This window comes from Oncorhynchus mykiss, chromosome 10 (genome assembly GCF_057628025.1).
Source record: "Oncorhynchus mykiss isolate SJ-2025 chromosome 10, ASM5762802v1, whole genome shotgun sequence".
In the NCBI taxonomy this organism is placed as follows: domain Eukaryota; kingdom Metazoa; phylum Chordata; class Actinopteri; order Salmoniformes; family Salmonidae; genus Oncorhynchus; species Oncorhynchus mykiss.
Genome location: NC_143031.1, coordinates 86,352,066 through 86,378,411, shown reverse-complemented (window position 1 = coordinate 86,378,411; position 26,346 = coordinate 86,352,066). Strand labels below are relative to the sequence as shown.

Genomic DNA, 26,346 nt, shown 5'->3' with positions numbered 1-26,346 from the left:
TGGAGTTATTAAAGTGGCTATGGATAGATAATAACCAGGGAGTAGAGTTATTAGATAGATAATAACCAGGGAGTAAAGTTATTAAAGTGACTATGGATAGATAATAACCAGGGAGTAGAGTTATTAAAGTGACTATGGATAGATAATAACCAGGGGGTAGAGTTATTAGATAGATAATAACCGGGGGGTAGAGTTATTAAAGTGACTATGGATAGATAATAACCAGGGGGTAGAGTTATTAAAGTGGTTATGGATAGATAATAACCAGGGGGTAGAGTTATTAGATAGATAATAACCAGGGGGTAGAGTTATTAAAGTGGCTATGGGTAGATAATAACCAGAGAGTAGCGATATTAAAGTGACTATGGATAGATAATAACCAGGGAGTAGAGTTATTAAAGTGACTATGGATAGATAATAACCAGGGGTTAGAGTTATTAAAGTGACGATGGATAGATAATAACCAGGGAGTAGAGCTATTAAAGTGACTATGGATAGATAATAACCAGGAGTTAGTTATTAAAGTGACTATGGATAGATAATAACCAGAGTAGAGATTTGGATAGATAATAACCAGGGGTTAGAGTTATTAAAGTGGCTATGGATAGATAATAACCAGGGGGTAGAGTTATTAGATAGATAATAACCAGGGGGTAGAGTTATTGGATAGATAATAACCAGGGGGGTAGAGTTATTGAAGTGGCTATGGATAGATAAGAACCAGGGGGTAGAGTTATTGGATAGATAATAACCAGGGGGTAGAGTTATTAGATAGATAATAACCAGGGGGTAGAGTTATTAGATAGATAATAACCAGGGGGTAGAGTTATTAGATAGATAATAACCAGGGGGTAGAGTTATTAAAGTGACTATGGAGAGATAATAACCAGGGGGTAGAGTTATTAGATAGATAATAACCAGGGGGTAGAGTTATTAAAGTGACTATGGAGAGATAATAACCAGGGGGTAGAGTTATTAGATAGATAATAACCAGGGGGTAGAGTTATTAGATAGATAATAACCAGGGGGTAGAGTTATTAAAGTGACTATGGAGAGATAATAACCAGGGGGTAGAGTTATTAGATAGATAATAACCAGGGGGTAGAGTTATTAGATAGATAATAACCAGGGGGTAGAGTTATTAGATAGATAATAACCAGGGGGTAGAGTTATTAGATAGATAATAACCAGGGGGTAGAGTTATTAGATAGATAATAACCAGGGGGTAGAGTTATTAGATAGATAATAACCAGGGGGTAGAGTTATTAGATAGATAATAACCAGGGGTAGAGTTATTAGATAGATAATAACCAGGGGGTAGAGTTATTAGATAGATAATAACCAGGGGGTAGAGTTATTAGATAGGTAATAACCAGGGGGTAGAGTTATTAGATAGATAATAACCAGGGGTAGAGTTATTAGATAGGTAATAACCAGGGGGTAGAACATAGAACACACACACTTACATAAAACAGACACATGAACATATTAACACACTTGGAGAAATACGGACATTTACATAACAACACAACCAGAAGGGATGTGTGTGTGTGTGTGTGTATATATACCTGAAGGGTTGTGTGTGTGTGTGTGTGTGTGTGTGTGTGTGTGTGTGTGTGTGTGTATATACACCTGAAGGGTTGTGTGTGTGTGTGTGTGTGTGTGTGTGTGTGTGTGTGTGTGTGTGTATATACACCTGAAGGGTTGTGTGTGTGTGTGTGTGTGTGTGTGTGTGTGTGTGTGTGTGTGTATATACCTGAAGGGTTGTGTGTGTGTGTGTGTGTGTGTGTGTGTGTGTGTGTACGTGTGTGTGTGTGTATATACCTGAAGGGTTGTGTGTGTGTGTGTGTGTGTGTGTGTGTGTGTGTACCTGTGTCCACTCGTTGGTCTGGGGATCGTAGGCCTCGACAGTGTTCAGGTACACCGTTCCATCGTAACCACCGACCGCATAGAGACGGTCTCCAAGGAGACACACACCGACAGCGTCACGACTGACGCTCATGGGGGCTACCGCCGTCCACGCATCCGCCTGGGGGTCGTACCTACACACACACACACACACACACACACTGTTGAATATCTCTAAACCTGCGCCAATATTTACTCAACATTTATAGCACAATTACCTAACACACACCCCCGACCCCCGACCGACTGACCTCTCCACACAGTCGCTGAGTCGTGATGCCAGGCTGGAGGCGGGAGCGTCATGTCCTCCAATAGCGTACAGGAAACCGTTCCAGGTAGCCACGCCCACCCCGCCACGACGCTTCGCCATCGGAGCGCAGCAGCTCCACCTGGTGGTGAGGAGGCCACACATCAACAACCTCATTCTCGTCACAGATTCACACCCTGGTCGGTTTATTAGGAAATGCCTATCCAGAACAGCCTGAATTATTTTGGGCGTGAATTCTACAAGTCACAGATACACACCCTGGTCGTTTTTTTAGGAAACGCCTATCCAGAACAGCCTGAATTATTTTGGGCGTGAATTCTACAAGTCACAGATACACACCCTGGTCGTTTTTTTAGGAAACACCTATCCAGAACAGCCTGAATTATTTGGGGTGTGGATTCTACATGTCACAGATACACACCCTGGTCGGTGTTTTAGGAAAGGCCTATCCAGAACAGCCTGAATTATTTGGGGCGTGGATTCTACAAGGTGTCAGAAACGTTCTACAGGGATGTTGATGTCATCCCAAAGACGTTCGGGGGTCACAGGACCCATTCCACCACAGCCACCAGCCTGTTCCGTCAACACCAGGCAGGACGGGGCCAAATCTGGACTCTGCCGTCAGCTTCAAGCAACAGGAACCGGGATTCAACAGACAGGTTTTTCAACTCCTCATTTGTCCAGTGTTGATGATGTCGTGTCCACTGGAGACACTTCTACTTGTTGTTAGCTGATAGGACTGGAACCCGGTGTGGTCGTTTGCGTTTGTCAAACCGTTCTCAGTATAAACCCCAGACACCGTCTGTTAACCAGTTGCATCTCTAGGGGCGCTATTTCATTTTTGGATAAAAAACGTTCCCGTTTTAAGCGCGATATTTTGTCACGAAAAGATGCTCGACTATGCATATTCATATGACAGTTTTGGAAAGAAAACACTCTGAAGTTTCAGAATCTGCAAAGATTTTGTCTGTAAGTGCCCCAGAACTCATTCTACAGGCGAAACCAAGATGATACGTTAAACAGGAAATGAGCAGAATTTCTGAAGCTCTGTTTTCTAATGTCTCCTTATATGGCTGTGAATGCGACAGGAATAAGCTTAGACCTTCTGCCGTTTCCCCAAGATGTCGGCAGCATTGTGACGTATTTGTAGGCATATCATTGGAAGATTGGCCATAAGAGACTACATTTTCCAGGGGTCCGCCCGGTGTCCTTTGTCTAAATTTGTGCGTAATCTTCAGGTGCGGGCATTTTCTCCTGGGATTCAGGAGAGAAAGCACACTTCCACGAACGATATATCATCGAAGAGATATGTGAAAAACACCTTGAGGATTGATTCTAAACAAAGTTTGCCATGTTTTCAGTCGATATGATGGAGTTAATTTGGAAAAAAGTTCGCGTTTTGAGGACTGAATTTTCGGGTTTTTTTGGTAGCCAAATGTGATGTACAAAACGGAGCTATTTCTAATACACAAAGAATCTTTTTGGAAAAACTGAGCATCTGCTATCTAACTGAGAGTATCCTCATTGAAAACATCTGAAGTTCTTCAAAGGTAAATGATTTTATTTGAAGGCTTTTATGTTTTTGTTGAAATGTTGCCTGCTGGATGCTAACGCTAATGCTAACGCTAAATGCTAACGCTAAATGCTAACGCTAGCTAGCTACTTTTACACAAATGATTGTTTTCCTATGGTTGAGAAGCATATTTTGAAAATCTGAGATGACAGTGTTGTTTACAAAAGGCTAAGCTTGAGAGATGGCATATTTATTTCATTTCATTTGCGATTTTCATGAATAGTTAACGTTGTGTTATGCTAATGAGCTTGCTGATAGATTTACACAGTCCTGGATACAGGGGTTTTTTCATAGCTAAACGTGACGCAGAAAACGGAGCGATTTGTCCTAAACAAATAATCTTTCAGGAAAAACTGAACATTTGCTATCTGAGAGTCTCCTCATTGAAAACATCTGAAGTTCTTCAAAGGTAAATGATTTTATTTGAATGCTTTTCTGTTTTTTTGTGTAAATGTTGCCAGCTGAATGCTAATGATAAATGCTACGTTAGCCATCAATACTGTTACACAAATGCTTGTTTTGCAATGGTTGAGAAGCATATTTTGAAAATCTGAGATGACAGTGTTGTTAACAAAAGGCTAAGCTTGAGAGCTAGCATATTTATTTCATTTCATTTGCGATTTTCATGAATAGTTAACGTTGCGTTATGGTAATGAGCTTGAGTCTGTATTCATGATCCCGGATCCGGGATGGGGAGATCAGAAAGGTTAAAATCATCACACCATTCTGTTCAAATCATCACACCATTCTGTTAAAATCATCACACCATTCTGGGTATAAACCCCAGACACCGTCTGTTAAAATCGTCACACCATTCTCAGTATAAACAACAGACACGGTGTACCTAATAAACTGTCCGGTGGAACAGTAACTGAATGTCTTGATGCCTGTCTGTAGGAGCCATCCATTATGGTGAATGGGACGGTGTACCTAATAAACTGTCCGATGGAACAGTAACTGAATGTCTTGATGCCTGTCTGTAGGAGCCATCCATTATGGTGAATGGGACGGTGTACCTAATAAACTGTCCAGTGGAACAGTAACTGAATGTCTTGATGCCTGTCTGTAGGAGCCATACATTATGGTGAATGGGACGGTGTACCTAATAAACTGTCTGATGATATATAAATAAATAAATAAAATACATTTAAATATATATATATATGACTCAATAACTGATGAGTGTATTTTGATTTATATAAATACACACACACACATATGTATATATGCCAAGAGTGCAAAGCTGTCATCAAGGCTACTTTCAAGAATCTCAAAAATATTTTGATTTGTTTAACACCTTTTTTGGTTACTACATGATTCCATATGTGTTATTTCATAGTGTCGATGTCGTCACTATTATTCTACAATGTAGACAATAGTAAAAATAAAGAAAAACCCTGGAATGAGTAGCTGTGTCCACACTTGACCGGTACTGTGTGTGTGTGTGTGTGTGTGTGTGTGTGTGTGTGTGTGTGTGTGTGTGTGTGTACACACTACAACCCATTGTTGAAGACCACTAAACATAGCTGCACACACACCTGTTGGTGTGGGGATCAAAACACTCAACGGAGCGAAGACAGGAGCTTCCATCACGACCCCCTACTGCATACAACCTGGAGAGGAGAGAGACAGGAGCTTCCATCACGACCCCCTACTGCATACAACCTGGAGAGGAGAGAGACAGGAGCTTCCATCACGACCCCCTACTGCATACAACCTGGAGAGGAGAGAGACAGGAGCTTCCATCACGACCCCCTACTGCATACAACCTGGAGAGGAGAGAGACAGGAGCTTCCATCACGACCCCCTACTGCATACAACCTGGAGAGGAGAGACAGAGACAGAGAGAGAGGCAGGAGCTTCCATCACGACCCCCTACTGCATACAACCTGGAGAGGAGAGACAGAGACAGAGAGAGAGACAGGAGCTTCCATCACGACCCCCTACTGCATACAACCTGGAGAGGAGAGAGACAGGAGCTTCCATCACGACCCCCTACTGCATACAACCTGGAGAGGAGAGAGACAGGAGCTTCCATCACGACCCCCTACTGCATACAACCTGGAGAGGAGAGAGACAGGAGCTTCCATCACGACCCCCTACTGCATACAACCTGGAGAGGAGAGAGACAGGAGCTTCCATCACGACCCCCTACTGCATACAACCTGGAGAGGAGAGAGACAGGAGCTTCCATCACGACCCCCTACTGCATACAACCTGGAGAGGAGAGAGACAGGAGCTTCCATCACGACCCCCTACTGCATACAACCTGGAGAGGAGAGAGACAGGAGCTTCCATCACGACCCCCTACTGCATACAACCTGGAGAGGAGAGAGACAGGAGCTTCCATCACGACCCCCTACTGCATACAACCTGGAGAGGAGAGAGACAGGAGCTTCCATCACGACCCCCTACTGCATACAACCTGGAGAGGAGAGAGACAGGAGCTTCCATCACGACCCCCTACTGCATACAACCTGGAGAGGAGAGAGACAGGAGCTTCCATCACGACCCCCTACTGCATACAACCTGGAGAGGAGAGAGACAGGAGCTTCCATCACGACCCCCTACTGCATACAACCTGGAGAGGAGAGAGACAGGAGCTTCCATCACGACCCCCTACTGCATACAACCTGGAGAGGAGAGAGACAGGAGCTTCCATCACGACCCCCTACTGCATACAACCTGGAGAGGAGAGAGACAGGAGCTTCCATCACGACCCCCTACTGCATACAACCTGGAGAGGAGAGAGACAGGAGCTTCCATCACGACCCCCTACTGCATACAACCTGGAGAGGAGAGAGACAGGAGCTTCCATCACGACCCCCTACTGCATACAACCTGGAGAGGAGAGAGACAGGAGCTTCCATCACGACCCCCTACTGCATACAACCTGGAGAGGAGAGAGACAGGAGCTTCCATCACGACCCCCTACTGCATACAACCTGGAGAGGAGAGAGACAGGAGCTTCCATCACGACCCCCTACTGCATACAACCTGGAGAGGAGAGAGACAGGAGCTTCCATCACGACCCCCTACTGCATACAACCTGGAGAGGAGAGAGACAGGAGCTTCCATCACGACCCCCTACTGCATACAACCTGGAGAGGAGAGAGACAGGAGCTTCCATCACGACCCCCTACTGCATACAACCTGGAGAGGAGAGAGACAGGAGCTTCCATCACGACCCCCTACTGCATACAACCTGGAGAGGAGAGAGACAGGAGCTTCCATCACGACCCCCTACTGCATACAACCTGGAGAGGAGAGAGACAGGAGCTTCCATCACGACCCCCTACTGCATACAACCTGGAGAGGAGAGAGACAGGAGCTTCCATCACGACCCCCTACTGCATACAACCTGGAGAGGAGAGAGACAGGAGCTTCCATCACGACCCCCTACTGCATACAACCTGGAGAGGAGAGAGACAGGAGCTTCCATCACGACCCCCTACTGCATACAACCTGGAGAGGAGAGAGACAGGAGCTTCCATCACGACCCCCTACTGCATACAACCTGGAGAGGAGAGAGACAGGAGCTTCCATCACGACCCCCTACTGCATACAACCTGGAGAGGAGAGAGACAGGAGCTTCCATCACGACCCCCTACTGCATACAACCTGGAGAGGAGAGAGACAGGAGCTTCCATCACGACCCCCTACTGCATACAACCTGGAGAGGAGAGAGACAGGAGCTTCCATCACGACCCCCTACTGCATACAACCTGGAGAGGAGAGAGACAGGAGCTTCCATCACGACCCCCTACTGCATACAACCTGGAGAGGAGAGAGACAGGAGCTTCCATCACGACCCCCTACTGCATACAACCTGGAGAGGAGAGAGACAGGAGCTTCCATCACGACCCCCTACTGCATACAACCTGGAGAGGAGAGAGACAGGAGCTTCCATCACGACCCCCTACTGCATACAACCTGGAGAGGAGAGAGACAGGAGCTTCCATCACGACCCCCTACTGCATACAACCTGGAGAGGAGAGAGACAGGAGCTTCCATCACGACCCCCTACTGCATACAACCTGGAGAGGAGAGAGACAGGAGCTTCCATCACGACCCCCTACTGCATACAACCTGGAGAGGAGAGAGACAGGAGCTTCCATCACGACCCCCTACTGCATACAACCTGGAGAGGAGAGAGACAGGAGCTTCCATCACGACCCCCTACTGCATACAACCTGGAGAGGAGAGAGACAGGAGCTTCCATCACGACCCCCTACTGCATACAACCTGGAGAGGAGAGAGACAGGAGCTTCCATCACGACCCCCTACTGCATACAACCTGGAGAGGAGAGAGACAGGAGCTTCCATCACGACCCCCTACTGCATACAACCTGGAGAGGAGAGAGACAGGAGCTTCCATCACGACCCCCTACTGCATACAACCTGGAGAGGAGAGAGACAGGAGCTTCCATCACGACCCCCTACTGCATACAACCTGGAGAGGAGAGAGACAGGAGCTTCCATCACGACCCCCTACTGCATACAACCTGGAGAGGAGAGAGACAGGAGCTTCCATCACGACCCCCTACTGCATACAACCTGGAGAGGAGAGAGACAGGAGCTTCCATCACGACCCCCTACTGCATACAACCTGGAGAGGAGAGAGACAGGAGCTTCCATCACGACCCCCTACTGCATACAACCTGGAGAGGAGAGAGACAGGAGCTTCCATCACGACCCCCTACTGCATACAACCTGGAGAGGAGAGAGACAGGAGCTTCCATCACGACCCCCTACTGCATACAACCTGGAGAGGAGAGAGACAGGAGCTTCCATCACGACCCCCTACTGCATACAACCTGGAGAGGAGAGAGACAGGAGCTTCCATCACGACCCCCTACTGCATACAACCTGGAGAGGAGAGAGACAGGAGCTTCCATCACGACCCCCTACTGCATACAACCTGGAGAGGAGAGAGACAGGAGCTTCCATCACGACCCCCTACTGCATACAACCTGGAGAGGAGAGAGACAGGAGCTTCCATCACGACCCCCTACTGCATACAACCTGGAGAGGAGAGAGACAGGAGCTTCCATCACGACCCCCTACTGCATACAACCTGGAGAGGAGAGAGACAGGAGCTTCCATCACGACCCCCTACTGCATACAACCTGGAGAGGAGAGAGACAGGAGCTTCCATCACGACCCCCTACTGCATACAACCTGGAGAGGAGAGAGACAGGAGCTTCCATCACGACCCCCTACTGCATACAACCTGGAGAGGAGAGAGACAGGAGCTTCCATCACGACCCCCTACTGCATACAACCTGGAGAGGAGAGAGACAGGAGCTTCCATCACGACCCCCTACTGCATACAACCTGGAGAGGAGAGAGACAGGAGCTTCCATCACGACCCCCTACTGCATACAACCTGGAGAGGAGAGAGACAGGAGCTTCCATCACGACCCCCTACTGCATACAACCTGGAGAGGAGAGAGACAGGAGCTTCCATCACGACCCCCTACTGCATACAACCTGGAGAGGAGAGAGACAGGAGCTTCCATCACGACCCCCTACTGCATACAACCTGGAGAGGAGAGAGACAGGAGCTTCCATCACGACCCCCTACTGCATACAACCTGGAGAGGAGAGAGACAGGAGCTTCCATCACGACCCCCTACTGCATACAACCTGGAGAGGAGAGAGACAGGAGCTTCCATCACGACCCCCTACTGCATACAACCTGGAGAGGAGAGAGACAGGAGCTTCCATCACGACCCCCTACTGCATACAACCTGGAGAGGAGAGAGACAGGAGCTTCCATCACGACCCCCTACTGCATACAACCTGGAGAGGAGAGAGACAGGAGCTTCCATCACGACCCCCTACTGCATACAACCTGGAGAGGAGAGAGACAGGAGCTTCCATCACGACCCCCTACTGCATACAACCTGGAGAGGAGAGAGACAGGAGCTTCCATCACGACCCCCTACTGCATACAACCTGGAGAGGAGAGAGACAGGAGCTTCCATCACGACCCCCTACTGCATACAACCTGGAGAGGAGAGAGACAGGAGCTTCCATCACGACCCCCTACTGCATACAACCTGGAGAGGAGAGAGACAGGAGCTTCCATCACGACCCCCTACTGCATACAACCTGGAGAGGAGAGAGACAGGAGCTTCCATCACGACCCCCTACTGCATACAACCTGGAGAGGAGAGAGACAGGAGCTTCCATCACGACCCCCTACTGCATACAACCTGGAGAGGAGAGAGACAGGAGCTTCCATCACGACCCCCTACTGCATACAACCTGGAGAGGAGAGAGACAGGAGCTTCCATCACGACCCCCTACTGCATACAACCTGGAGAGGAGAGAGACAGGAGCTTCCATCACGACCCCCTACTGCATACAACCTGGAGAGGAGAGAGACAGGAGCTTCCATCACGACCCCCTACTGCATACAACCTGGAGAGGAGAGAGACAGGAGCTTCCATCACGACCCCCTACTGCATACAACCTGGAGAGGAGAGAGACAGGAGCTTCCATCACGACCCCCTACTGCATACAACCTGGAGAGGAGAGAGACAGGAGCTTCCATCACGACCCCCTACTGCATACAACCTGGAGAGGAGAGAGACAGGAGCTTCCATCACGACCCCCTACTGCATACAACCTGGAGAGGAGAGAGACAGGAGCTTCCATCACGACCCCCTACTGCATACAACCTGGAGAGGAGAGAGACAGGAGCTTCCATCACGACCCCCTACTGCATACAACCTGGAGAGGAGAGAGACAGGAGCTTCCATCACGACCCCCTACTGCATACAACCTGGAGAGGAGAGAGACAGGAGCTTCCATCACGACCCCCTACTGCATACAACCTGGAGAGGAGAGAGACAGGAGCTTCCATCACGACCCCCTACTGCATACAACCTGGAGAGGAGAGAGACAGGAGCTTCCATCACGACCCCCTACTGCATACAACCTGGAGAGGAGAGAGACAGGAGCTTCCATCACGACCCCCTACTGCATACAACCTGGAGAGGAGAGAGACAGGAGCTTCCATCACGACCCCCTACTGCATACAACCTGGAGAGGAGAGAGACAGGAGCTTCCATCACGACCCCCTACTGCATACAACCTGGAGAGGAGAGAGACAGGAGCTTCCATCACGACCCCCTACTGCATACAACCTGGAGAGGAGAGAGACAGGAGCTTCCATCACGACCCCCTACTGCATACAACCTGGAGAGGAGAGAGACAGGAGCTTCCATCACGACCCCCTACTGCATACAACCTGGAGAGGAGAGAGACAGGAGCTTCCATCACGACCCCCTACTGCATACAACCTGGAGAGGAGAGAGACAGGAGCTTCCATCACGACCCCCTACTGCATACAACCTGGAGAGGAGAGAGACAGGAGCTTCCATCACGACCCCCTACTGCATACAACCTGGAGAGGAGAGAGACAGGAGCTTCCATCACGACCCCCTACTGCATACAACCTGGAGAGGAGAGAGACAGGAGCTTCCATCACGACCCCCTACTGCATACAACCTGGAGAGGAGAGAGACAGGAGCTTCCATCACGACCCCCTACTGCATACAACCTGGAGAGGAGAGAGACAGGAGCTTCCATCACGACCCCCTACTGCATACAACCTGGAGAGGAGAGAGACAGGAGCTTCCATCACGACCCCCTACTGCATACAACCTGGAGAGGAGAGAGACAGGAGCTTCCATCACGACCCCCTACTGCATACAACCTGGAGAGGAGAGAGACAGGAGCTTCCATCACGACCCCCTACTGCATACAACCTGGAGAGGAGAGAGACAGGAGCTTCCATCACGACCCCCTACTGCATACAACCTGGAGAGGAGAGAGACAGGAGCTTCCATCACGACCCCCTACTGCATACAACCTGGAGAGGAGAGAGACAGGAGCTTCCATCACGACCCCCTACTGCATACAACCTGGAGAGGAGAGAGACAGGAGCTTCCATCACGACCCCCTACTGCATACAACCTGGAGAGGAGAGAGACAGGAGCTTCCATCACGACCCCCTACTGCATACAACCTGGAGAGGAGAGAGACAGGAGCTTCCATCACGACCCCCTACTGCATACAACCTGGAGAGGAGAGAGACAGGAGCTTCCATCACGACCCCCTACTGCATACAACCTGGAGAGGAGAGAGACAGGAGCTTCCATCACGACCCCCTACTGCATACAACCTGGAGAGGAGAGAGACAGGAGCTTCCATCACGACCCCCTACTGCATACAACCTGGAGAGGAGAGAGACAGGAGCTTCCATCACGACCCCCTACTGCATACAACCTGGAGAGGAGAGAGACAGGAGCTTCCATCACGACCCCCTACTGCATACAACCTGGAGAGGAGAGAGACAGGAGCTTCCATCACGACCCCCTACTGCATACAACCTGGAGAGGAGAGAGACAGGAGCTTCCATCACGACCCCCTACTGCATACAACCTGGAGAGGAGAGAGACAGGAGCTTCCATCACGACCCCCTACTGCATACAACCTGGAGAGGAGAGACAGAGACAGAGAGGGAAAGGGGGGGGAGAGAGAGGGGGGGGGGGAGAGAGAGAGGGAGGGAGAGAGAGAGAGACAGAGAGGGGGGGGGAGAGAGCGAGAGAGAGACAGAGAGAGAGACAGAGAGAGAGAGAGACAGAGAGAATGACAGAGAGAGCGACAGAGAGAGAGAGACAGAGGGGGTGGGGGGGAGGGAGAGAGAGAGAGAGAGAGACAGAGCGAGAGAGACAGAGAGAGACAGAGAGAGAGCGAGAGAGAATGACAGATCAGGTCTGGGGAATAAACCCTCTCGGTCTGGGGGGGAATAACCCCTCTCGGTCTGGGGGGGGGGGGAATAACCCCTCTCGGTCTGGGGGGGGGGGGGGGGGAAATAACCCCTCTCGGTCTGAGGGGGGGGGGAATAACCCCTCTCGGTCTGGGGGGGGGGGGGGGAAATAACCCCTCTCGGTCTGGGGGGGGGGGGGAATAACCCCTCTCGGTCTGGGGGGGGGATAGCCCCTCTCGGTCTGGGGGGGGAATAACCCCTCCCTCGGTCTGTCACAGACACATGGATTGGGAGACCCTTTAGCGACAGACGGATGTGTGATCAGACGAGTCCTGGAGCTCCATCAGACGAGTCCTGAGGCTCCATCAGACGAGTCTCTCCATCTCTCTCATATCAGCATCACCAGTGAATACTAACAGAAAGCCTGTTCCTACAGCATCACCAGTGAATACTAACAGAAAGCCTGTTCCCGCAGCATCACCAGTGAATACTAACAGAAAGCCTGTTCCTGCAGCATCACCAGTTAATACTAACAGAAAGCCTGTTCCTGCAGCATCACCAGTGAAAACTAACAGAAAGCCTGTTCCTGCAGCATCACCAGTGAATACTAACAGAAAGCCTGTTCCTACAGCATCACCAGTGAATACTAACAGAAAGCCTGTTCCCGCAGCATCACCAGTGAATACTAACAGAAAGCCTGTTCCTGCAGCATCACCAGTGAATACTAACAGAAAGCCTGTTCCTACAGCATCACCAGTGAATACTAACAGAAAGCCTGTTCCCGCAGCATCACCAGTGAATACTAACAGAAAGCCTGTTCCTGCAGCATCACCAGTTAATACTAACAGAAAGCCTGTTCCTGCAGCATCACCAGTGAATACTAACAGAAAGCCTGTTCCCGCAGCATCACCAGTTAATACTAACAGAAAGCCTGTTCCTGCAGCATCACCAGTGAAAACTATCAGAAAGCCTGTTCCTGCAGCATCACCAGTGAATCCTAACAGAAAGCCTGTTCCTGCAGCATCACCAGTGAATACTAACAGAAAGCCTGTTCCTGCAGCATCACCAGTTAATACTAACAGAAAGCCTGTTCCTGCAGCATCACCAGTGAAAACTAACAGAAAGCCTGTTCCTGCAGCATCACCAGTGAATCCTAACAGAAAGCCTGTTCCTGCAGCATCACCAGTGAATACTAACAGAAAGCCTGTTCCTGCAGCAACACCAGTGAATACTAACAGAAAGCCTGTTCCTGCAGCATCACCAGTGAAAACTAACAGAAAGCCTGTTCCTGCAGCATCACCAGTGAATACTAACAGTAGACATATAGAATGACCTGCTCTAAGGCCCTCATATATACTGTATGAAACCTACCTTCCCTCCCTCTCCCCAGTACGGTGTGTGTGTGTGTGTGTGTGTGTACCTACTTTCCGCTGAGTACAGCTACTCCTACAGTAGATCGAGGTGTTGCCATGCTGGCGATGAAGCTCCACTGACGAGCCTGAGGATCCCACCTGGAACACACACACACAGTGTATAGCGAGAGAAACACAGAGAGAGAGACAGAGAGAGAGAGAGACAGAGAGAGAGAGAGACAGAGAGAGAGAGAGACAGAGAGAGAGGGAGACAGAGAGAGAGGGAGAGAGACACAGAGAGAGACACAGAGAGAGACACAGAGAGAGATGACCTGACCTGTAAAGTCACATGAACAGGGTCTGACTCACCTCTCTACAGTGCTGAGGTAGCTCCACCCATCATGCCCTCCTACTGCATACATTGGACCCTCAAGTACTGTCACACCTATAGATATTACAGTATATATTAACACCTATAGATATTACAGTATATAGATATTACAGTATGTATTAACACCTATAGATATTACAGTATATATTAACACCTATAGCTATTACAGTATTTATTAACACCTATAGATATCACAGTATATATTAACACCTATAGATATTACAGTATATATTAACACCTATAGATATTACAGTATATATTAACACCTATAGATATTACAGTATATATTAACACCTATAGATATTACAGTATATATTAACACCTATAGATATTACAGTATATAGATATTACAGTATATATTAACACCTATAGATATTACAGTATATAGATATTACAGTATATATTAACACCTATAGATATTACAGTATATATTAACACCTATAGATATTACAGTATATATTAACACCTATAGATATTACAGTATATAGATATTACAGTATATTTTAACACCTATAGATATTACAGAATATAGATATTACAGTATATAGATATTACAGTATATAGATATTACAGTATATAGATATTACAGTATATAGATATTACAGTATATAGATATTACAGTATATATTAACACCTATAGATATTACAGTATATATTAACACCTATAGATATTACAGTATATTTTAACACCTATAGATATTACAGTATATAGATATTACAGTATATCGATATTACAGTATATCGATATTACAGTATATAGATATTACAGTATATAGATATTACAGTATATAGATATTACAGTATGTATTAACACCTATAGATATTACAGTATATATTAACACCTATAGATATTACAGTATATAGATATTACAGTATATATTAACACCTATAGATATCACAGTATATATTAACACCTATAGATATCACAGTATATATTAACACCTATAGATATCACAGTATATATTAACACCTATAGATATTACAGTATATATTAACACCTATAGATATTACAGTATATATTAACACCTATAGATATTACAGTATATATATTAACACCTATAGATATTACAGTATATATCAACACTTATAGATATTACAGTATATATCAACACTTATAGATATTACAGTATATATTAACACCTATAGATATTACAGTATGTATTAACACCTATAGATATCACAGTATATATTAACACCTATAGATATCACAGTATATATTAACACCTATAGATATTACAGTATATATTAACACCTATAGATATCACAGTATATATTAACACCTATAGATATTACAGTATATATTAACACCTATAGATATCACAGTATATATTAACACCTATAGATATTACAGTATCACCTATAGATATTACAGTATCACCTATAGATATTACAGTATGTATTAACACCTATAGATATTACAGTATGTATTAACACCTATAGATATCACAGTATATATTAACACCTATAGATAGCACAGTATATATTAACACCTATAGATATTACAGTATATATTAACACCTATAGATATTACAGTATATATTAACACCTATAGATATTACAGTATGTATTAACACCTATAGATATTACAGTATATATTAACACCTATAGATATCACAGTATATATTAACACCTATAGATATTACAGTATCACCTATAGATATTACAGTATATATTAACACCTATAGATATTACAGTATATATTAACACCTATAGATATTACAGTATATATTAACACCTATAGATATTACAGTATATATTAACACCTATAGATATTACAGTATGTATTAACACCTATAGATATTACAGTATGTACCAGACAACCCGTATTCTCTGTCCTCACCCAGCCCGTGTCTGTGTGTGGACATGGGCGTCATGACGCTCCAGCTGCCACCGTCCGTGTCGTAACACTCCACGGTGTTGAGGGTCTTCAGTCCGTCCCGACCCCCGACCACGTAGAGACGTCGATCCAACACACACACCCCGAACTGGAGTCTGCGCCCGCTCAACACCGCCACCTGGAAAGCTTTGGGTCTTTAATCTCACCTTCTAGTTTTGGTTAAAAAAACTGGACTTTCATTTGTTGGGGGAGAAATGTGTTTAATATAATATAAGGTTTAAATATATAATAATATATCATATAAATATATAATAATATATCATATAAATATCTAATAATATATCATATAAATATATAATATATCATATAAATATCTAATAATATATCATATAAATATATAATAATATATCATATAAATATATAATATATCATATAAATATCTAATAATATATCATATAAATATCTAATAATATATCATATAAATATCTAATAATATATCATATAAATATATAATATATCATATAAATATCTAATAATATATCATATAAATATATAATAATATATCATATAAATATATAATATATCATATAAATATATAATAATATATCATATAAATATATAATATATCATATAAATATCTAATAATATATCATATAAATATCTAATAATATATCATATAAATATATAATATATCATATAAATATCTAATAATATATCATATAAATATATAATAATATATCATATAAATATATAATATATCATATAAATATCTAATAATATATCATATAAATATCTAATAATATATCATATAAATATCTAATAATATATCATATAAATATATAATAATATATCATATAAATATATAATATATCATATAAATATCTAATAATATATCATATAAATATCTAATAATATATCATATAAATATATTATATAAATATATAATAATATATCATATAAATATATAATATATCATATAAATATCTAATAATATATCATATAAATATCTAATAATATATCATATAAATATATTATATAAATATATAATAATATATCATATAAATATAAGGTTTAAATATATAATAATATATCATATAAATATATAATATATCATATAAATATATTATATAAATATATAATAATATATCATATAAATATAAGGTTTAAATATATAATAATATATCATATAAATATATAATATATCATATAAATATATAATAATATATCATATAAATATATAATAATATATCATATAAATATATAATATATCATATAAATATCTAATAATATATCATATAAATATCTAATAATATATCATATAAATATCTAATAATATATCATATAAATATATTATATAAATATATAATAATATATCATATAAATATAAGGTTTAAATATATAATAATATATCATATAAATATATTATATAAATATATAATAACATATCGTATAAATATATAATAATATATCGTATAAACATAATAATATATAATATAAATATATAATAATATATAATATAAATATATAATAATATATAATATAAATATATAATAATATATAATATAAATATATAATAATGTATCATATAAATATATAATAATATATCATATAAATATATAATAATGTATCATATAAATATATAATAATATATCATATAAATATATCGTATAAATATATAATAATATATCATATAAATATATAATAATGTATCATATAAATATATAATAATATATCGTATAAATATATCGTATAAATATATAATAATATATCATATAAATATATCATATAAATATAGAATAATGTATAATAATATATAATATAAATATATAACAATATATAATACAAATATAAGGTTTAAATATATAATAATATATCATATAAATATATTATATAAATATATAATAATATATCGTATAAATATATAATAATATATCGTATAAACATATAATAATATATCATATAAATATATAATAATATATCGTATAAATATATAATAATATATAATATAAGGTTTAAATATATAATAATATATCGTATAAATATATAATAATATATAATATAAGGTTTAAATATATAATAATATATAATATAAGGTTTAAATATATAATAATATATAATATAAGGTTTAAATATATAATAATATATCGTATAAATATATAATAATATATAATATAAGGTTTAAATATATAATAATATATAATATAAGGTTTAATAATAATAATATAATATAAGGTTGATTTGTTTACCTGGCTCCACGCATCCCGACGCAGGCAGTACTGCTCTATACTGGTGGCTCCTGATACACACACACACACACACACACACACACACACACACACACACACACACACACACACACACACACACACACACACACACACACACACACACAGAGAACATCAGAGGCTAACCTTTGGTAGCGTCCGTACCCATTACAGTTAACATCAGAGGCTAACCTTTGGTAGCGTCCGTACCCATTACAGTGAACATCAGAGGCTAACCTTTGGTAGCGTCCATACCCATTACAGTGAACATCAGAGGCTAACCTTTGATAGTGTCCATACCCATTACAGTGAACATCAGAGGCTAACCTTTGGTAGCGTCCATACCCATTACAGTTAACATCAGAGGCTAACCTTTGGTAGCGTCCATACCCATTACAGTGAACATCAGAGGCTAACCCTTGGTAGCGTCCATACCCATTACAGCGAACATCAGAGGCTAACCTTTGGTAGCGTCCGTACCCACAACAGCGAACATCAGAGGCTAACCTTTGGTAGCGTCCATACCCATTACAGTGAACATCAGAAGCTAACCTTTGGTAGCGTCCGTACCCCCAACAGTGAACATCAGAGGCTAACCTTTGGTAGCGTCCATACCCATTACAGCGAACATCAGAGGCTAACCTTTGGTAGCGTCCGTACCCCCAACAGCGAACATCAGAGGCTAACCTTTGGTAGCGTCCATACCCATTACAGTGAACATCAGAAGATAACCTTTGGTAGCGTCCATACCCATTACAGTGAACATCAGAGGCTAACCTTTGGTAGCGTCCATACCCATTACAGCGAACATCAGAGGCTAACCTTTGGTAGCGTCCGTACCCCCAACAGCGAACATCAGAGGCTAACCTTTGGTAGCGTCCGTACCCCCAACAGTGAACATCAGAGGATAACCTTTGGTAGCGTCCGTACCCATTACAGTGAACATCAGAGGCTAACATTTGGTAGCGTCCGTACCCATTACAGTGAACATCAGAGGCTAACCTTTGGTAGCGTCCATACCCATTACAGTGAACATCAGAGGCTAACCTTTGGTAGCGTCCATACCCATTACAGTGAACATCAGAGGCTAACCTTTGGTAGCGTCCGTACCCATTACAGCGAACATCAGAGGCTAACCTTTGGTAGCGTCCATACCCCCAACAGTGAACATCAGAGGCTAACCTTTGGTAGCGTCCGTACCCCCAACAGTGAACATCAGAGGCTAACCTTTGATAGTGTCCATACCCATTACAGTGAACATCAGAGGCTAAACTTTGATAGCGTCAATACCCATTACAGTGAACATCAGAGGCTAACCTTTGGTAGCGTCCGTACCCCCAACAGTGAACATCAGAGGCTAACCTTTGGTAGCGTCCATACCCCCAACAGTGAACATCAGAGGCTAACCTTTGGTAGCGTCCATACCCATTACAGTGAACATCAGAGGCTAACCTTTGGTAGCGTCCATACCCATTACAGTGAACATCAGAGGCTAACCTTTGGTAGCGTCCATACCCCCAACAGTGAACATCAGAGGCTAACCTTTGGTAGCGTCCGTACCCCCAACAGTGAACATCAGAGGCTAAACTTTGATAGCGTCAATACCCATTACAGTGAACATCAGAGGCTAACCTTTGGTAGCGTCCGTACCCCCAACAGTGAACATCAGAGGCTAACCTTTGGTAGCGTCCATACCCCCAACAGTGAACATCAGAGGCTAACCTTTGATAGTGTCCATACCCATTACAGTGAACATCAGAGGCTAACCTTTGATAGTGTCCATACCCATTACAGTGAACATCAGAGGCTAACCTTTGGTAGCGTCCGTACCCCCAACAGTGAACATCAGAGGCTAACCTTTGGTAGCGTCCATACCCATTACAGTGAACATCAGAGGCTAACCTTTGGTAGCGTCCATACCCATTACAGTGAACATCAGAGGCTAACCTTTGGTAGCGTCCATACCCATTACAGTGAACATCAGAGGCTAACCTTTGGTAGCGTCCATACCCCCAACAGTGAACATCAGAGGCTAACCTTTGGTAGCGTCCATACCCATTACAGTGAACATCAGAGGCTAACCTTTGGTAGCGTCCGTACCCCCAACAGTGAACATCAGAGGCTAACCTTTGGTAGCGTCCATACCCATTACAGTGAACATCAGAGGCTAACCTTTGGTAGCGTCCATACCCATTACAGTGAACATCAGAGGCTAACCTTTGGTAGCGTCCATACCCATTACAGTGAACATCAGAGGCTAACCTTTGGTAGCGTCCATACCCATTACAGTGAACATCAGAGGCTAACCTTTGGTAGCGTCCATACCCCCAACAGCGAACATGGCTCCTACAGTAGCTTTACGAGGTCTGGTTCTGGGGCTCTGCAGCAGGGGGCGCCGATGAGGCAGGAGATGGTACTTCATACCTGAACAATACAAATCAATACATTCATCACTCCACAGATCAATACACTCATCTATACATTCATCTATACGTCAATCAATACATCCATCTACACATTAATATATTACGTCAATCAATACACTCATGTATACATTCTTCTATACATCAATCAATACACTCATCTATACGCCAATCTATACATTCATCTATACGTCAATCTATACATTAATCTATCCATTCATTACATTCGTCAATACATTCATTACATTCGTCAATACATTCATTACATTCGTCAATACATTCATTACATTCATCAATACATTAATTACATTCATCAATACATTCATCAATACATTCATCAATACATTCATCAATACATGAACACCTTTATTTGTATGACATCAACAGATTGAAGTGCCTTTGAACGGGGGTTTGGTAGGAGGTGCCAGGAGCACCGGTTTGGCACCGGTTTGAGGTAGGAGGTGCGAGGAGCACCGGTAGGAGGTGCCAGGAGCACCGGTTTGAGGTAGGAGGTGCCAGGAGCACCGGTTTGAGGTAGGAGGTGCCAGGAGCACCGGTTTGAGGTAGAAGGTGCCAGGAGCACCGGTAGGAGGTAGGAGGTGCCAGGAGCACCGGTTTGAGGTAGGAGGTGCCAGGAGCACCGGTTTGAGGTAGAAGGTGCCAGGAGCACCGGTAGGAGGTAGGAGGTGCCAGGAGCACCGGTAGGAGGTAGGAGGTGCCAGGAGCACCGGTAGGAGGTGCCAGGAGCACCAGTAGGAGGTAGGAGGTGCCAGGAGCACCGGTTTGAGTGTGTCAAGAACTGCAACGCTGCTGGGTTTTTCACGCTCAACAGTTTCCCCTGTGTATCAAGAATGGTCCACCACCCCAAAGGACATCCAGCCAACTTGACACAACTTGTGGGAAGCGTTGGAGTCAACATGGGTCAGCATCCCTGTGGAACGCTTTCAACACCTTGTAGAGTCAACATGGACCAGCATCCCCGTGGAATGCTTTAGATACCGTGTAGAGTCAACATGGACCAGCATCCCCGTGGAATGCTTTAGATACCGTGTAGAGTCAACATGGACCAGCATCCCCGTGGAATGCTTTAGACACCTTGTAGAGTCAACATGGACCAGCATCCCTGTGGAACGCTTTCAACACCTTGTAGAGTCAACATGGACCAGCATCCCTGTGGAACGCTTTCAACACCTTGTAGTGTCAACATGGACCAGCATCCCTGTGGAAGGCTTTAGATACCGTGTAGAGTCAACATGGACCAGCATCCCCGTGGAATGCTTTAGATACCGTGTAGAGTCAACATGGACCAGCATCCCCGTGGAATGCTTTAGATACCGTGTAGAGTCAACATGGACCAGCATCCCCGTGGAATGCTTTAGATACCGTGTAGAGTCAACATGGACCAGCATCCCCGTGGAATGCTTTAGACACCTTGTAGAGTCAACATGGACCAGCATCCCTGTGGAACGCTTTCAACATCTTGTAGAGTCAACATGGACCAGCATCCCTGTGGAACGCTTTCAACACCTTGTAGTGTCAACATGGACCAGCATCCCTGTGGAAGGCTTTCAACACCTTGTAGAGTCAACATGGACCAGCATCCCTGTGGAACGCTTTCTACACCTTGTAGTGTCAACATGGACCAGCATCCCTGTGGAATGCTTTCTACACCTTGTAGTGTCAACATGGGCCAGCATCCCTGTGGAATGCTTTCTACACCTTGTAGAGTCAACATGGACCAGCATCCCTGTGGAACGCTTTCTACACCTTGTAGTGTCAACATGGGCCAGCATCCCTGTGGAATGCTTTCTACACCTTGTAGAGTCAACATGGACCAGCATCCCTGTGGAAGGCTTTCAACACCTTGTAGAGTCAACATGGATCAGCATCCCTGTGGAAGGCTTTCAACACCTTGTAGAGTCAACATGGACCAGCATCCCTGTGGAAGGCTTTCAACACCTTGTAGAGTCAACATGGACCAGCATCCCTGTGGAAGGCTTTCCACACACATGATTTCCAGGTGTTTGACGTCGTTCCAACATATCAGTCAGTCAGCCAGCCAGTCAACCAGTCACTCAATCAGTCAGCCAGCCAGTCAACTACTCAGTCAATCAGCCAGCCAGTCACCCAGACAGCCAGCTAGTCAATCAATCAAGTCAGTCAATCAGTCAGTCAGCTAGCCAATCAGACAGCCGGCCAGTCAACCAATAAATATCAACGTACACCACAAATCAAATCAAATCAAATCAAATCAAATCAAATTTTATTTGTCACATACACATGGTTAGCAGATGTTAATGCGAGTGTAGCGAAATGCTTGTGCTTCTAGTTCCGACAATGCAGTAATAACAAGTAATCTAACTAACAATTCCAAAACTACTGTCTTGTACACAGTGTAAGGGGATAAAGAATATGTACATAAGGATATATGAATGAGTGATGGTACAGAGCAGCATAGGCAAGATACAGTAGATGGTATCGGGTACAGTATGTACAATGAGATGAGTATGTAAACAAAGTGGCATAGTATAGTATAAAGTGGCTAGTGATACATGTATTACATAAGGATACCGTCGATGATATAGAGTACAGTATATACGTATGCGTATGAGATGAATAATGTAGGGTAAGTAACATTTATATAAGGTAGCATTGTTTAAAGTGGCTAGTGATATATTTACATCATTTCCCATCAATTCCCATTATTAAAGTGGCTGGAGTTGAGTCAGTGTCAGTGTGTTGGCAGCAGCCACTCAGTGTTAGTGGTGGCTGTTTAACAGTCTGATGGCCTTGAGATAGAAGCTGTTTTTCAGTCTCTCGGTCCCAGCTTTTAGGCACCTGTACTGACCTCGCCTTCTGGATGATAGCGGGGTGAACAGGCAGTGGCTCGGGTGGTTGATGTCCTTGATGATCTTTATGGCCTTCCTGTGACATCGGGTGGTGTAGGTGTCCTGGAGGGCAGGTAGTTTGCCCCCGGTGATGCGTTGTGCAGACCTCACTACCCTCTGGAGAGCCTTACGGTTGAGGGCGGTGCAGTTGCCATACCAGGCGGTGATACAGCCCGCCAGGATGCTCTCGATTGTGCATCTGTAGAAGTTTGTGAGTGCTTTTGGTGACAAGCCGAATTTCTTCAGCCTCCTGAGGTTGAAGAGGCGCTGCTGCGCCTTCTTCACGATGCTGTCTGTGTGAGTGGACCAATTCAGTTTGTCTGTGATGTGTATGCCGAGGAACTTAAAACTTGCTACCCTCTCCACTACTGTTCCATCGATGTGGATAGGGGGGTGTTCCCTCTGCTGTTTCCTGAAGTCCACAATCATCTCCTTAGTTTTGTTGACGTTGAGTGTGAGGTTGTTTTCCTGACACCACACTCCGAGGGCCCTCACCTCCTCCCTGTAGGCCGTCTCATCGTTGTTGGTAATCAAGCCTACCACTGTTGTGTCGTCCGCAAACTTGATGATTGAGTTGGAGGCGTGCGTGGCCACGCAGTCGTGGGTGAACAGGGAGTACAGGAGAGGGCTCAGAACGCAACCTTGTGGGGCCCCAGTGTTGAGGATCAGCGGGGAGGAGATGTTGTTGCCTACCCTCACCACCTGGGGGCGGCCCGTCAGGAAGTCCAGTACCCAGTTGCACAGGGCGGGGTCGAGACCCAGGGTCTCGAGCTTGATGACGAGCTTGGAGGGTACTATGGTGTTGAATGCCGAGCTGTAGTCGATGAACAGCATTCTCACATAGGTATTCCTCTTGTCCAGATGGGTTAGGGCAGTGTGCAGTGTGGTTGAGATTGCATCGTCTGTGGACCTATTTGGGCGGTAAGCAAATTGGAGTGGGTCTAGGGTGTCAGGTAGGGTGGAGGTGATATGGTCCTTGACTAGTCTCTCAAAGCACTTCATGATGACGGATGTGAGTGCTACGGGGCGGTAGTCATTTAGCTCAGTTACCTTAGCTTTCTTGGGAACAGGAACAATGGTGGCCCTCTTGAAGCATGTGGGAACAGCAGACTGGTATAGGGATTGATTGAATATGTCCGTAAACACACCGGCCAGCTGGTCTGCGCATGCTCTGAGGGCGCGGCTGGGGATGCCATCTGGGCCTGCAGCCTTGCGAGGGTTAACACGTTTAAATGTCTTACTCACCTCGGCTGCAGTGAAGGAGAGACAGCATGTTTTCGTTGCAGGCCGTGTCAGTGGCACTGTATTGTCCTCAAAGCGGGCAAAAAAGTTATTTAGTCTGCCTGGGAGCAAGACATCCTGGTCCGTGACTGGGCTGGGTTTCTTCCTGTAGTCCGTGATTGACTGTAGACCCTGCCACATGCCTCTTGTGTCTGAGCCGTTGAATTGAGATTCTACTTTGTCTCTGTACTGGCGCTTAGCTTGTTTGATAGCCTTGCGGAGGGAATAGCTGCACTGTTTGTATTCGGTCATGTTACCAGACACCTTGCCCTGATTAAAAGCAGTGGTTCGCGCTTTCAGTTTCACACGAATGCTGCCATCAATCCACGGTTTCTGGTTAGGGAATGTTTTAATCGTTGCTATGGGAACGACATCTTCAACGCACGTTCTAATGAACTCGCACACCGAATCAGCGTATTCGTCAATGTTGTTATCTGACGCAATACGAAACATCTCCCAGTCCACGTGATGGAAGCAGTCTTGGAGTGTGGAGTCAGCTTGGTCGGACCAGCGTTGGACAGACCTCAGCGTGGGAGCCTCTTGTTTTAGTTTCTGTCTGTAGGCAGGGATCAACAAAATGGAGTCGTGGTCAGCTTTTCCGAAAGGGGGGCGGGGCAGGGCCTTATATGCGTCGCGGAAGTTAGAGTAACAATGGTCCAAGGTCTTTCCTCCCCTGGTTGCGCAATCGATATGCTGATAAAATTTGGGGAGTCTTGTTTTCAGATTAGCCTTGTTAAAATCCCCAGCTACAATGAATGCAGCCTCCGGATAAATTGTTTCCAGTTTGCAGAGAGTTAAATAAAGTTCGTTCAGAGCCATCGATGTGTCTGCTTGGGGGGGGATATATACGGCTGTGATTATAATCGAAGAGAATTCTCTTGGTAGATAATGCGGTCTACATTTGATTGTGAGGAATTCTAAATCAGGTGAACAGAAGGATTTGAGTTCCTGTATGTTTCTTTCATCGCACCATGTCACGTTAGTCATAAGGCATACGCCCCCGCCCCTCTTTTTACCAGAAAGATGTTTTTTCCTGTCTGCGCGATGCGTGGAGAAACCTGTTGGCTGCACCGCTTCGGATTGCGTCTCTCCAGTAAGCCACGTTTCCGTGAAGCAAAGAACGTTACAGTCTCTGATGTCCCTCTGGAATGCTACCCTTGCTCGGATTTCATCAACCTTGTTGTCAAGAGACTGGACATTGGCAAGAAGAATGCTAGGGAGTGGTGCGCGCTGTGCCCGTCTCCGGAGTCTGACCAGAAGACCGCCTCGTTTCCCTCTCTTTCGGAGTCGTTTTTTTGGGTCGCTGCATAGGATCCACTCCGTTGTCCTGTTTGTAAGGCAGAACACAGGATCCGCGTCGCGAAAAACATATTCTT

At 44.4% G+C, this 26,346-nt stretch overlaps 1 protein-coding gene across 6 annotated transcripts in view; it reads right to left on the bottom strand.

The window, feature by feature from the left end:
- The window catches only part of LOC110511479 (kelch-like protein 5), a 65,108-nt gene that overhangs the window by 4,075 nt on the left and 34,687 nt on the right, over positions 1-26,346 (bottom strand). For 2 of the 6 annotated variants that reach the window (XM_090188691.1, XM_090188687.1), the window contains exons 7-14: positions 20,686-20,802; positions 18,361-18,410; positions 16,091-16,292; positions 14,256-14,331; positions 13,959-14,045; positions 5,288-5,362; positions 2,160-2,297; positions 1,871-2,042 (exon numbers count right to left, since the gene is read on the bottom strand). In XM_090188691.1, coding sequence (XP_090044817.1) covers positions 1,871-2,042; positions 2,160-2,297; positions 5,288-5,362; positions 13,959-14,045; positions 14,256-14,331; positions 16,091-16,292; positions 18,361-18,410; positions 20,686-20,802 — 917 coding nt within the window. The remainder of the gene's footprint in view (positions 1-1,870; positions 2,043-2,159; positions 2,298-5,287; positions 5,363-13,958; positions 14,046-14,255; positions 14,332-16,090; positions 16,293-18,360; positions 18,411-20,685; positions 20,803-26,346) is intronic. The other 4 variants (XM_090188692.1, XM_090188688.1, XM_090188689.1 and 1 more) reach the window with 3 other exon arrangements.